The sequence below is a fragment of the Helianthus annuus genome, chromosome 14 (genome assembly GCF_002127325.2).
Source record: "Helianthus annuus cultivar XRQ/B chromosome 14, HanXRQr2.0-SUNRISE, whole genome shotgun sequence".
Taxonomy (NCBI): Eukaryota; Viridiplantae; Streptophyta; class Magnoliopsida; order Asterales; family Asteraceae; genus Helianthus; species Helianthus annuus.
In genome coordinates, this window is record NC_035446.2 from 171,102,555 (window position 1) to 171,117,703 (window position 15,149).

At 35.9% G+C, this 15,149-nt stretch overlaps 2 protein-coding genes across 2 annotated transcripts; one reads left to right on the forward strand and one right to left on the reverse strand.

The window, feature by feature from the left end:
- The first annotated feature begins 3,803 nt into the window (after positions 1-3,803).
- Positions 3,804-6,893, forward strand: LOC110905078 (calcium-dependent protein kinase 6). Its single transcript, XM_022150963.2, has 4 exons — positions 3,804-3,959; positions 4,440-5,193; positions 5,668-5,964; positions 6,059-6,893. The coding sequence occupies exons 2-4, from the start codon at positions 4,611-4,613 to the stop codon at positions 6,622-6,624; spliced, it is 1,446 nt and encodes a 481-aa protein (XP_022006655.1). The 5' UTR covers positions 3,804-3,959; positions 4,440-4,610; the 3' UTR covers positions 6,625-6,893.
- Positions 6,894-7,867: 974 nt separating this feature from the next.
- On the reverse strand, positions 7,868-8,694 carry LOC110905077 (dehydration-responsive element-binding protein 1D). The gene has a single exon (XM_022150962.2). It carries the CDS (start codon positions 8,634-8,636, stop codon positions 8,010-8,012), a length of 627 nt encoding a protein of 208 aa, XP_022006654.1. The 5' UTR covers positions 8,637-8,694; the 3' UTR covers positions 7,868-8,009.
- Between the last annotated feature and the right edge of the window lie 6,455 nt (positions 8,695-15,149).

A 15,149-nucleotide genomic window follows, 5' to 3' on the forward strand; every position in this document is an offset into this window, starting at 1 on the left:
GGCTTTAAAAACTTTTAGTTTTATTTGAAGTCAAAAGTTAAAATCCATTTCAGTGTACATATGTTTAGGCTTTGTGTACTTGTTTCTATAGCCTTGTTGGTCTGGATTTGGTGATTTTTGAACTCTATTATGAGAATCACTTAAACCAAGTGACACCACTAGATTTTTTTTTATGTCTTTTACTTGGTAAAGATAATATTGTTTGTAGTTCCCTGATTGCAGTGGCCAATATGTCCATTTCCTGCAATAATAAAAACAAATATATGCTCAAATAAGTCTTCCAAAAATTTGTTTGAAGTTGAAATGTATGAAACAACTGAAATTTGAAAATGCTTGTTCAGTGGTGCATTCAGTTGTCTTGCTTATGTAATAGTAAGCATACAATTTGTTGTTTATGTAGTATGATGTTTGTTTTATCTAATAACAAGACTTGGTTTAAAATTAATTAATGAACTAAATAATTAGTATATTGATGTGTTTAACTTGGATTTTGTTTTGTTTCATAATTCTAACTCACTCTTATTAACCATCTATACGTGCATTTTGCATAATTTCAATTTTCTATTTCTAGGACAGACAGAAGATGCCTTACCACCATTGGCACAACTTCTAGGGGGCGGCCGACCCCCCGAACTTTTCGCTCAGTAGTGGAGAGTATGTAGTTTTCGTAAAGAAATTTTTGGGTATATACGTTTTCGACCCCCCGATTTTATAGAAGTTTTTTGATATATACGTTTTCGACCCCCCGGTCGGAAATCTGAAGCTTCGCCACTGCTTACCACTAGATGCAGGACACATATTGTTTGATTACAAAAGTCACGATAGAATTAAAATAAGTTATGACGACAATAAATAAGCGATAAATTTGAGTTTCAAGTTTGGTAGGTGCACGACCTAATACATAACATCACTTAACTCGATCATATGGTTACCTATATAACACATTCCATTTACTTACACACCAACTCTTAGATCCTAAACTATACCAACTAGGGTGTGCCAAGCAGAATTGGGGTCCAATTTTTTTGGGCCTATAGCCCTGCTTTGTTTTTCATATGCTCACTGGACCGGGCCGAGAATGCAGTGGAGAAGTGAGATTGATACAGAAAACCAACCCATGGGAGGTGAAGTGGATGTGATTATGTGAAGCCCCTGATAGCTTAAAGATCCAGCCTTTTGAGACAAGGGCATTTGATTGATGGGAACGCCATCAAGGTTGTGTTAATGTTGTGACTATAAAAACAAGAAGTAATAAAGAAAGGTTATTAACTTAGTATATATGGTTGTAATTTGACGCTTTAAAAAACTGTTATGCATTTTACTACCATGTCAAATTCTATATTTTTTTTTTTTTTTTTTGAAAGGAAATCAAATTCTATATGTATCTAGATTAAAATGTTCTTATATGAATCTTTATTAAAATGACATGGTTGACTTTTCTTACCAAAAAGTTCTAAAAACCAATAAACTATAAGGAGTAAATTGTCATTTTAGTCCCTGAGTTTTGTCTAAATTTGCCATTTTAGTCCAAATAGTTTTTTTTTTGCCTCTGGGTCCCTGAGTTTTACATTCTGTTGCCATTTTGATCATTTTGTCTAACTCCATCCAAAAACCCAGTTTGTAACAGGGGTATTTTGGGGATTTCCTTAAAAAATGTTTTTAGTTGCCATTTTGATCCAATTCCAAAAAATCAAAAAAATTCCAAAAAATCTAAAAATCAAAAAAAATTCTAAAAAATCATAAAAATTCTGCAAAATTCAAAAATCAAAAAAATTCTAAAAAATCATAAAAATTCCAAAAAATTAAAAAAAAATCTAAAAAATCCAAAAACCATTAAATGTTTCGGCACGAACCGTTTCGACCCGTACCGTTTCGAACCGAACCATTTCGACCCGTACCGTATCGAACCGAACCGTTTCGACGCGAACTGTTTCGAACCCGTACCGTTTCGAACCGAACCGTTTCGACCAGTACCGTATCGAACCCGTACCGTTTCGACGCGAACCGTTTCGAGCCCGTACCGTTTTGAACCGTACCGTATCGAACCGAACCGTTTCGGATCGAAACGGTTCGGATCGAAACGGTACGGTTCGAAACGGTTCGCGTCGAAACGGCACGGTTCGAAACGGTTCGGTTCGAAACGGTACGGGTCGAAACGGTACGGGTCGAAACAGTACGGTTCGAAACAGTTCGCGTCGAAACGGTTCGGTTCGATACGGTACGGGTCGAAACGGTTCGCGTCGAAACGGTTCGGTTCGAAACGGTACGGTTCAAAACGGTACGGGCTCGAAACGGTTCGCGTCGAAACGGTACGGGTTCGATACGGTACGGGTCGAAACGGTTCGGTTCAAACGGTACGGGTTCGAAACAGTTCGCGTCGGAACGGTTCGGTTCGATACGGTACCGGTCGAAACGGTTCGGTTCGAAACGGTACGGGTCGAAACGGTTCGTGCCGAAACATTTAATGGTTTTTGGATTTTTTAGATTTTTTTTTTAATTTTTTGGAATTTTTATGATTTTTTAGAATTTTTTTGATTTTTGAATTTTTTAGAATTTTTATGATTTTTTAGAATTTTTTGATTTTTTTGAATTTTTTGGAATTTTTTTGATGTTTTGGAATTGGATCAAAATGGCAACTGAAAACATTTTTTAAGGAAATCCCCAAAATACCCCTGTTACAAACTGGGTTTTTGGATGGAGTTAGACAAAATGATCAAAATGGCAACAAAATGTAAAACTCAGGAACCCAGAGGCAAAAAAAAACTATTTGGACTAAAATGGCAAATTTGGACAAAACTCAGGGACTAAAATGGCAATTTACTCAAACTATAAGATAATTAGTGGAATATTTAGAGATTATTTAAAGATCCATAACGTTAGTGGGATATTCAAATTTGGGTATATAATATTTTGAAAAGTCTATTCTTTTGATCACATTGGCCATTGGCGTTTCCTATTTTTATATTTAGGCTTTGGTGGGTTAAGACTTAAAGTTAAAAATGTAAGTGGTTTTACTTTATGATACAAAATAGGCTAACTATTTTTATCTAACTTAACTACATTATATGAATAAAAGCATGTACTATTTTGTAAATATAAATTTTATTTAAGGGAGTGACTTATTGATTTAGGATTTCAAAAAAAAAAATATATTATTATTTAGGGGCTGTTTGGCAACATCTGAATGGTTAAGTGCTGAACCAGTAAGAGGTCTGAATCATTAAGTGCTGAACCAGTAAGAGGTCCGAACCATTAAGTGCTGAACCAGTAAGAGGTTCGAACCATTAAGAGCCTGTATAATGGTTAACCATTCAAAGGCAAATGTCTGTCCAATTCAGATTATAGGTCTTAACCATTCAGACTATGTATAATGTTTAACCATTCAGAGACAAATGTATGAACCATTTAAACATCTGCTCGTGAAACAAACAGTCTGAACCATTAAGTGATGAACCAGTAAGAGGTCTAAACCATTAAGAGTCTCATTAAGAGGTAAACAAACAGCCCCTTACTATGTTTCAATACTTAATAATGATATGCTTTACAGTATTCGAAATTGGTTATATATTTAATTATTTATCTAGTTATCTATAAAAATTAAATGTAATCTTGATGAGTAAAAGAATTCAAAACTAATATTTTTACATTAAATGTATTCCTTGTTAAACCCTACTACTATATAAAACAAGATAATGCATAATGCATTGCTTGCTAAAGTTCGAACATATTCATAAATTTTTTAAAAAAAAAAAGAAGAAGAAAAAAGAAGAAAGCAATAAGACGACAATAAATGAAGTCATTAGCCAAAAAACATGACAGGAAGACACAATCAAGTGGGGGGTCTTCTTTTTGTGTCAAATTAGGCAAAACAAAGAAGAAAAGAGGAGACCATAACTCCATAAGAGCCCACCCCATAGCTTCCCCTTTAGGGGGAGATCCACTTCAATCTCTCTCTCCAGGTATAACAAAACCCCTTTTTCTTTCCTCAAATTCATCCTTTTTCTTGAATTAATTTGAATTTCTAGATCTGGGTAGTCTTATTTAACTTGAATCTCGACTAGTCTGTGATTATCTTGATGTTTTGAGCTTATTACGTTCATGGGTTTGTTAGGGTTTATTTAACTGTTTAAAGCTTGTTACTGTTAAAGTATGATATGTGTCAGGAAATTAGCATATGGGTTTTGTTTAGCTTTGTTTATTGATTGTTTTTCAACCAAAAAGTTTGCATCTTGTTCATCTTTTACTTTGATTCGCAAAATTCAAGATTTGTAATATAAAAAAAAAAAAAAAAATCGAATCTTGTTGTGTTTTCCTTTTCAGATCCAACATCCATCTGGGGTTTGTTTCTCAGTGGTTTGATTTATGTTCATGACAGTTATATATAATCCCATTGCAAATTCACAAGAGTGATTTTTTTTTTTTTTTTTTTTTTTTGTAAGGGTCCGGAATCCGGATGCCTCTAAACCAGACTTCAAAAGTTTGACCTAAATCAGGCTTTAAAAGTCAAAGATTGAGATTCAAAGTCAACAATTAGGGGCTGCTAAAAAGTTTGAATCTTTGTAAATCACAACCGGATTTTTGGATTTCTTGTATATTCGCCAAGATTTCATATGGCCGTTGCAAGGAGTGAAAACGAATCGTCTTTTAAACTCTTCAACTGCTACAAAGTCGAGAACTTGACCGAAACCATACTAGAAACTGACCGAATCTCGAATTTTAAAGATCGATATGTTCTTGGAAAACAATTGGGATGGGGGCAATTCGGTATAATCAGAGAATGCTCTGATAAACTAACGGGAGAGGTATTAGCTTGTAAGTCAATCTCCAAAAACCGACTCGTAACTGACGAAGATGTAAGAAGCATCAAGCTCGAGATCGAGATCATGACTAGGTTGTCCGGGCATCCAAACGTTGTCGATCTCAAAGATGTTTACGAGGAAGAAGATTATGTCCATCTGGTTATGGAGTTATGTGCAGGTGGAGAACTTTTTCATCAGTTGGAAAAACAGGGTCGGTTTTCTGAATCTGATGCGCGAGTTTTGTTCAAGGATTTAATGCAAGTAGTGAGGTTTTGTCATGATAAAGGCGTTGTTCATAGAGATTTAAAGCCGGAAAATATTTTATTAGCAACTAAAGCGTCCTCTTCGCAGATAAAATTGGCTGATTTCGGGCTCGCGACTTACATTAATCCAGGTATGTACTAAAAGTGAATATGGTTATGGGAAAAATTACAAGTTTTGTCCTTTATCTTTATACCATTTTTCAGGTGGTGTCCTTTTTAACGAATGTTGACAGGCGGTGTCCTTTACTAGGTATTTTGTTGCAAGTTTAGTCCTTTACACCCAACCCAGTTAAAAAACTCTGTTAATTGTTGACAGGCGGTGTCCTTTACTAGGTATTTTGTTGCAAGTTTAGTCCTTTACCTATGTATTTTATTGCAAGTTTAGTCCTTTACACCCAACAATTAACAGGGTTTTTTAACTGGGTTGGGTGTAAAGGACTAAACTTGCAACAAAATACCTAGTAAAGGACACTGCCTGTCAACATTCGTTAAAAAGGACACCGCCTGAAAAGTGGTATAAAGATAAAGGACAAAACTTGTAATTTTTCCTATGGTTATGTATCTATTTCTTATATATGTGAATTAATCTTGTTGTGGTTAAACAGGTCAAAGCTTACACGGGACCGTCGGGAGTCCGTTTTATATAGCTCCAGAGGTGCTGGCGGGCGGTTACAACCAAGCAGCGGATGTTTGGAGTGCAGGTGTCATTCTCTATATCCTTCTTAGCGGTAAACCACCGTTTTGGGGGAAAACTAAATCGAGAATATTTGATGCCGTACGAGCTGCGAGTCTGCGATTCCAGTCAGATCCCTGGAACGGAATCTCGGATTCCGCGAAGGAGTTGATCAAAGGAATGCTCTGTACTAATCCGTCTGTTAGATTCACCGCTCAACAAGTTCTTGGTAAATCTTTAACAATAACTCATGTAGGATATTAAATTTTTTCACCGATTTATCTTGTTCAAGAAAGCTGATTGATTACTTCGGTTCTTTATAGATCATACATGGACTAATGGTACGAATCTGGTCCCTGAACCACCGCCGAATCGTGGAGAATTTGAAAACGTTGGAAACCCGTCATCCTCTTTGTTCATGGACCGGAGTGATGACATCAGTTTCGGGCTGGGTTCGCCTCTTATTTTCGAAACATTCGGTGGCAAATCATCGTTTTCTACATTCCTTGTGGAGCCAGTCGTGAATTCTTGTGCGTTTTCTTTCCGTAGCAGTGGTGGGTCATCCAATACTACTATAGACTTCTGCACGCCAATCGGCCCGATACACTCGATGCCAAGCTTCACGTTCTTTGGGCCTGGCCCGGAAACCGAAAACGTGCCTTCTGTTGTATGCCTACTGGAGCAGGAGACTAGAGAAAGGAAAGAGCAGAAGTTGAGTGAGGTGAAAAGGGGAGGCGGGTCGAGGTTATCGGGTAATTATAACAAGCGGAACCGTACGATTGGACTAGGAGAGTTTGAGGCGATGGATCAGGTGGTTGCGGAGTCGATTATTCGTTGGGCGTCGTGCACGCATCTATCTACTGCTTTGAGGTCTGATTTTGTTTGCTGAAAAGTGTGACAATAATAGGGTTTGGGTTGGTTGATGGAAGTAGCTGAAGGTTGACCGTATTTATGTTAGTTGACTTCTTACTTGTTTAAAGTAGAGATGTACAAAGGACTGAGACTATGATTTGGGCCCATTTCATATATTTAAGTCCTTGTGTTAACCGGTTTGTCAGTGTTTTTATTTCACTCTAAGTCAGGGTGTATATGGTTGTGTACTTTTTTGGGCAATTAGTAGAACTGATTTATATATGAAATCGTCTATTCGGTTTGGTGTCTTCAGCTGCAGATGTCTGCAGATGTGGTCCGCAGACTGCATACGTTTTACCTCTGAACAACAAGTTAATGTTTTGATTGTGTTCTAACAAGACTTTTTAACTGTTTTAGCATGTTTTGTTTCTGTGACAACTTTTATGACTATTACACATGGGGTTTATAGTTTAATTTAGTTTAAACTATAAATCTTTTTCTATAGATATTCTGATAAAAAGAGTGATCTTATGAATCAAATCCTACAAGGATTAAAGTGACGTTTAAAGAAGCTGACAACTATGTCGTGTTTGTAGTACATCGGTTATAAACAAAGATACCACTTTGGCACTTTTAAGCACTTAAAATAAACTAATTAATAATTTATTCTTTTGCTTAATGTTATAACAATTAGTGTCACACCAATGGGCATGTAAACGAATCGAACGAACAATATAATCGAACACATTTTTTTGTTCTTGTTTGTTCATTAAGAAATCGGACATTTTCGTGTTCGTTCATGTTCGTTCGATTAAAGCCTAAACGAACAGTTCACGAACATTAATGAACACAAACAAACATAATATTAACTGAACATATTTGAATAAACATAAACAAACATAAATTAACATGATTGAACAAATAAGTCTAATATATTACAATTCATTCGAAAACACATCTAAATTAGAGTTTATAAATATACTAATTAGTCATATTAATACAAGTAGTTAGAAAAACTAATATTTATATAAATCTAACTAGAGTAAATAGCACAAAACGTCCTTTATCTTTTATTAAACTTGCAGATTCCAGCCTTTATGTTTAAAACATGCTGAAAACAACCTTTACCTTTATTTTTATTGCAGGTTCAATCCTTTACGACTAACCAAGTTAATTATCTCAGTTTAATTCCCTTACATGACTAACATGTGAGGGCTATATTTGTCATTTTAATCCTTTTCTTTTAATTTGTATCGATAGGCATTGTTTGCAATCAACCGTTCAACTTATAACTTTTTTTTTTTGTTTTATTGCCATAAAAAGGCCTTACTTGTCTTCATATATATGGTATCCTTGGCTAAATAATAAATACCATCCGTCTAAAAATACAATTATCAACCTTAATAATCTAAAGTGGCACATCTAAATTGAGAAACTCCATAATGACGTGTCAAAACAAAAATCCACGTCATCCTCAAACCCAACAGTCCTAGGTGGCGGTACCATCAACCCTTCTGCCATGTCAGCAAGAATCCCCTCCATGTCAAAAACACGCTCATCATCAACAAAAACCTCATTTCCGACCACCACCTCTTGTCTCTCCACCACCTCAGCTTCGGTCGGCCGAAACGCCTCGGCCGCCTTAACCGCCGCCTTCTGTATATCCTTCACATTACTCGATTCGGGGACAGGCAACCGCCACAACGAGTCAGCAAAATTCAAACACGCGGACCGGCCCCGCATGGCCAAAGCCGCCACGTCATGCGCTCTAGCTGCCATGTCAGCAGTGGGATATGTCCCCAACCACACTCTTGTTTTCTTGTTAGGCTCTCTTACTTCACACACCCACTTCCCGGAGTCCCTCCGCCGCACTCCGCGGTACACCGGGTGTCGAGTCTCCCTGAACTTCTTCCTCCCGGCTCGCTTCTTCGGGTTCTTTGACGCCAGCATGACCTCATCGTCGGAAAAGCTAGCAGAAGATGATGAACAAGTGTTTTGATCAGGTGAGAGTGTGTTGTACGGAGAGTTGAAGTGGATAAAGGTAGACATTAATTGTATGTAATGATTGTGTGTGAAACTGTGAATGTGAATATGAAATTGAAATTGATTGTGTGTGTATATATATAGATATAGATATAGATATATAGGTGGATATAATTTGATAAGCGAATTGCACACGGAGTGAGTGGTGGAAAGGAGACAGCTGGGGACTGATATGAAAGTTAGGGGAAGGTGGGTTTTGACGGTTACGTTGGATGCCAACTGTTTTTAACTAACTGTAGAAGCTTTGACCATCTTGACTATTCTAATCCTAGCAAGTAGCAACCACTTGCATATTTTTATTGAAGAGGTCACGTCGTTTTCTATAACCATCAAATTATTTTTGTTTCTTGTTAGTTGTCACGCAATTTAATTGTATGTGAACGCATGTGTTTCCTACTTTCTTTCTTTTTTTTCTTTGTATTCATTTGTTAAAATGTGTTTATTTTTTGGAAAAGATTACAATTTGCCTTGGTGGCGTAATTTATTGCTCGTCTACCTGTTATAATTATGTAATTTGCCATGATTATCGGAATGAAATAAACTATGATAAAAATCATTAAAAAAATTACAATTTGAATTCTCCTTGTTTGAATATATATATATAACTCACTTAAGAAAACTTTATGTAACAAACTTTTTTTTTTCTAAAAAAATTAGGGATTTTAAGTTACATGTTTTTGAATGTTTTGAGAGAAAAAAAAAACAAACAAACAAAAAACGCCAAGTGGTTTTCTATAATTTTTTTTTTTGAAAATTCAGTGTTTTTATATGCTAAAAAAATTGAATTTTAAAAATTTTCTATAAAAAATCCACTCGGCCCTTTTTGGCGCTTTTTTTTTTACTTAAAACGTTCAAAAGAGTAAATTGCCAAAATCATCCCTGAGGTTTGGACATTTTTGTCAATTTCATCCAAAACAACTTTTTTGTACAATATTGCCCTTCACTTTTGGGACTTTTTTCTGGCAGATATTCGGATGAAAATGACAAAAAAATTCCAAACCTCGGGTATGATTTTGGCAAAAAAGTTAGACGTTTGGATGAAAATGACAAATTGGCCCAAAAGTGAATGACAATATGGTACAAAAAAATGTTTTGGATGAAACTGGTAAACGTACCCAAACCTTAGGGACGATTTTGGCAATTTACTCCGTTCAAAAACATGTAACTTACATTCCCTAATTTAAAAAAAAAAATAAAGTTTGCTACTTGGTTTTTTTGAGTTTTCGTAACTCAATAGGTTATCTCTCTATTCTTCCCCTACATATATAATTTTTTTATTAGTGATCTAGTTGTATGATGTTTTCTCTATAAAAAAAATGGTATGTGCTTAAATTCTTGCTAGTACAAGATTTGATAGTATTCAGGTGTAGAAAACTATTGTCAAAAAAGATATAATAGTTATTTACGAAGCAAAGTTATATATAAACTAGTAACCACCAACAATTCTAGATGACTAGAACTCATCTCCCAGTATACGGGTGTGCTACAACTTTCAAGGAGATTCTGTGTACGGCTTCCTTGCCTTTAAAAAATATACAAATAGCTAGCAAGTGGTTTTGTGGGATTTCCGCGTACTTCACGAGGATTGAATTTAGAACCCATATAGAATGTTTGTATTAAACTAAATATATTGCTTTTTTTATATGATATACATTTGGATTAATAAATTTTAGTAAATATGTAAATAATTCATCCATAAAATTCTTACTAGAAAATCTAAAAAAGAGTAAATTACGTTTTTGGCCCCTACGGTTGTATCACTTTTACTATATTAGCCCAAAATAAGAATTTTTAACATATCTGCCCCCATGGTCTCTATAACTAACCATTTTGGCCCCTTAGTCTAACCATTTTGGCCCCATGGTCCCTATAACTAACCATTTTAGCCCCCATGATCTCTAGACTTAGGGGCCAAAATTGTTAGTTATGAAGACCATAGGGGCAGATATGTTAAAAATTCTTATTTTGGACTAATATAGTAAAAGTGATATAACCACAGGGGCCAAAAATGTAATTTACTCTCTAAAAAACTATGGATTATAGTTATCCGGTTGAAGATTGTAAAAGTATTATCGGAACACTTTAATTAAAGAGTGATTCATACACAATGCGGAGTTTGTCACTCCCTACTCAAAGTGGATATACAAATTAATACTATGGAATTAGGTGTTTATTGTTCAATCGCAAATCATTCAAAACAACCTAAACCATTACCGATTTGGTTTCGTTGTTGGCTTTCTGAGTTCTTTTCCTTAGGTCGGTTGATATATTAATCTTCAATCCGTAGAAATCGAGCTTGTTTTAATGTTTGATTAAAAAAACCAACCTGAAGAATCGGACAACACCAAACTTGTATATTTTTAAAAATAGTTTTTAGACAATTTTTGTAATAATAATTTATAGTTATCTTTTGTTTTTTTTTTTTGTTTTTTTTTTTTTTTGAACGACTAAAATCATATCACACCTGTCATTTAAAGGATTTGAACTCACAACCAATTAATTTGAGAATCCATCATTTTATCACCACATCATCCCTTGGTTGACTCATACCTAAGTATTTAATTAAGTCCTCATTTTCATTGCATTTTCTAACTTTGTGTACTTGTGACTTAATTGTTTCATACTAAGTGAGTATTGGATGATAGAGTTTTTATGGGCTAGTTTTGGCTTAAAATTATAATCATGATCAAAATGTCGGTTAATAGATAACCATACTATAATCAATCTATTATGGTGGTTTCTGTAAATCGGTTTTAAACTTTTAAAGATTACAGTAGGCTTATTTGGGCCTAAAAGTTAGGGTTTAATTTTTTTTTAATATGAAATAATTATTACATAGTATTAAAAAATACCTAGAATTTATAATTATAATCATGATCAAAATGTCGTTTAATAGATAATCATACTATAATCAATCTATTATGGTGGTTTCTGTAAATCGGTTTTAAACTTTTATAGATTACAGTAGGCTTATTTGGGCCTAAAAGTTAGGGTTTAAATTTTTTTTAATACGAAATAATTATTACATAGTATTAAAAAATACCTAGAATTTATAATATCAAAAAATGCATACTATCAATTCGGTTCGTTTTAGCGGGTATGAACACCTTGTTAACTATAACCGACCCACTATTGTCGATATTTTGAAAATCATTAAATTGACCCACCAATTTTTGGTACTGTTCGGTTATGTTGGTTCGGTTTCATCAGTTAATTTCGTTTTTTGCACAACCATATTGGATGATAGGTAATCAATAATTTCATCTATACAAAAGTCTAATTTTGGTAGAGATCGGTACTATACTAGTATAAAAAATACTGATACCGAATTTCTGGAAAAGTGAGTATTCAATACCATATCGAACCGGTACTTGTTACAAAATGCTCAACTCTATACGCCGGAAATGACTATGGGCCTTCGCTCTCTTGGGCCACCTCGCACCACAGGGAAAACAACTTGTTTTTCGCGCCAAGAATCATCTTGGGCGCGCTTGTTATAGTTCTTTTGCGATCTTCGTAGACCCCCTTAGATCATGTGAGTTTCTAACTTTCGAAGCATTTGGTTGTCTGGACCTTCTTCCCTTCTTTGAATTTGGCGATTATCACGCTTTCCCCCCTTTAACCAGATGGGTGAGTTTTCCATCTTTCAAAGCTGTTTATATCTCTTGTTTTAGGCTAAATCAGTCATCGGTCAAGTGACCTGTATCTTTGTGGAACTCACATAAAATATTTGGGTCTTGGCCCCTTTTGATTCGCATCTGTATAGGAGGTTTGAATTGGTGGTTCTCGGTTGACAAGACCTCGGAAGGGGTCTTTGTCATGGGTGTCCACTGTTTTTCCCTGTTTTCTCTCTTAACCTCTTTGCGATGACTGATTTGATTGATCGTAGCACGGGCATCTTCTCTTATCGGGCTTCTTTCTCTATAGCCAGATGTCTTCCATGACTGGCCTTTGCCTTTCTTGTTGCGTCGATCATGTTGGTTGTGATTGTATTGACGGCTGTCGTCGCCGGTCAATTGTTTATCAGTTCGTGCGACTGTCTTTGCTGCTTCAATGAAGGTGTCCCAATCTTTGGGGCCTCCATCTCTTCCTTTCAGCCGTTTGATCAGGTCATCACATTTTATCGCCCTCATGAAGTGTGCGCGCATCATCTTCTCGCCTACATCTCCGATTTCCAGACATTCTTTGTTATATATGGTAATGAAATCTTCTATGCTTTCATGATCTTTCCTCAATATATTTAAGCAATCAGTTGGATCTCTAGTGTGCCTTCGTTGTTGGGAGAAGTGCACGAGTAACTTGTCTCGAAAATCAATCCAGGATTTAATTCTTCCTGCTAGCAGACTGTCAAACCAGACGCGCGCTGCGCCGACAAAGGTTTGTGCAAAAAGATGACAACAAGTTGGTAGTGTCCAACCACCTGTTAATCATGCGCCGTTGAAAACTTGGAGATGGTCGTCAGGATCTGTCAAGCCATTGTACTTGCCCACATTATGTGGTAGTTTGTCTTGTCGATATCGGCTGTTGCGATTTCTCTAATGAACTTAGACTTTTCAGCTATGCCTTCTGGGCGATAGCTCAACGAGTAATCATGTTCTGCATTTGGATTGCACCCCGCGCGCTTGTGGGGTTTATACGCCTCGTGTTCTGGTGGTAACCTGCTAAACATCGTGCTTTCTCTCTTGTACGTCGTGTCATCCTCTTCATTGTAGCTGTCCCATTCGTCGTTTATGTTACGCGGGCTTAAACGACTATGTACTGGCTTTTTCTGCTGATGAGTGTGTTGCACATAATTGCTTCCCTTTTCACCATAAGTGTCGCGCGTATCGTGCACGCTTTGCCTTCTGATGTTAGGTGCTTTCTCAGGATGTAGGTTCCACACATGTGCTTGTTAAGGGGTATGAGTGTTTGGAGGCTTTTGTGGTGGAGTGACAAAAGCGGACTGAGTAGCTTATGCTTGGAAAAAGATATAATAGTTATTTACGAAGCAAAGTTATATATAAACCAGTAACCACCAACAATTCTAGATGTGTAGATGACTAGAACTCATCTCCCAGTATACGGGTGTGCTACAACTTGCAAATAAATACATATAACATATGTTAGTTTTCAAGGAGATTCTGTGTACGGCTTCCTTGCCTTTAAAAAATATACAAATAGCTAGCAAGTGGTTTTGTGGGATTTCCGCGTACTTCACGAGGATTGAATTTAGAACCCATATAGAATATTTGTATTAAACTAAATATATTGCTTTTTTTATATGATATACATTTGGATTAATAAATTTTAGTAAATATGTAAATAATTCATCCATAAAATTCTTACTAGAAAATCTAAAAAAACTATGGATTATATTTATCCGGTTGAAGATTGTAAAAGTATTATCAGAACACTTTAATTTATGAGTGATTCATACACAATGCGAAGTTTGTCACTCCCTACTCAAAGTGGATATACAAATTAATACTATGGAATTAGGTGTTTATTGTTCAATCGCAAATCATTCAAAACAACCTAAACCATTACCGATTTGGTTTCGTTGTTGGCTTTCTGAGTTCTTTTCCTTAGGTCGGTTGATATATTAATCTTAAATCCGTAGAAATCGAGCTTGTTTTAATGTTTAATTAAAAAAAAATCAACTCTGAAGAATCGGACAACACCAAACTTGTAATATTTTTAAAAATAGTTTTTAGACAATTTTTTAATAATAATTTATACTTATCTTTTGTTTTTTTTTGAACGACTAAAATCATATCACACCTGTCATTTGAAAAATTTGAACTCACAACCAATTAATTTGAGAATACTATCAGTTTAGACCATAGGGTATGGTGAGGCTTGGGTTGGGGCATTGGTTGACACGTGGAATGGGAGCCCCCCACCACTCAAACCCATGTCCATGGGGTATGGTGGGGCTTGAGTTGGGGGGCATGAGTTTGGTTTGGCCATTGAGAGCCTGCCATGTCACTTACTAGCCCGCCCCACGCCCGGCTTCAAACCCACGCCAATGAGGCCACGCCAAAAACCACGCCCCAACCCAAGACCCCGGGATGGTGGCTTGAGCGTTTTCAGCCAACCCACGCCCCAACCCAAACCCCATACCCCATGGCCTTACCACCACATCATCCCTTGGTTGACTCATACCTAATTATTTAATTAAGTCCTCATTTTCATTGCATTTTCTCAAAATATGTAACTTTGTGTACTTGTGACTTAATTGTTTCAAACTAAGTGAGTTAGAGGTGTCTCTGAGAATTTACGTACTTTGTTTGAGATTGAAAAGATGTGTCCTTCTGTTATGTTTTGTTATTATTTAAAAAAGATCAAATCAGTATTGGGCTTAATAAACCTAATTCCAAGTGGGCTAAATTCTAAACCATAAAAAATGATTTGTAAATGGGCATAGGGGAAAGACTCTTTGATATCAACATAAAAAAAGCTCACTTTTAATCGTCATATGTTGGAACACAGAAAATCTCGATATTGCACTTTTGTTACAACATGAAGCTAAAACTATAT

Excerpts from the sequence above, each read along its gene's own strand:
- LOC110905078 (XM_022150963.2), top strand. The coding sequence starts at position 4,611 with ATGGCCGTTGCAAGGAGTGAAAACGAATCGTCTTTTAAACTCTTCAAC. Across the intron at positions 5,194-5,667 it reads CGCGACTTACATTAATCCAG|GTCAAAGCTTACACGGGACC; the intron begins GTATGTACTAAA and ends GTGGTTAAACAG. Across the intron at positions 5,965-6,058 it reads CACCGCTCAACAAGTTCTTG|ATCATACATGGACTAATGGT; the intron begins GTAAATCTTTAA and ends GGTTCTTTATAG.
- LOC110905077 (XM_022150962.2), bottom strand. The coding sequence starts at position 8,636 with ATGTCTACCTTTATCCACTTCAACTCTCCGTACAACACACTCTCACCT.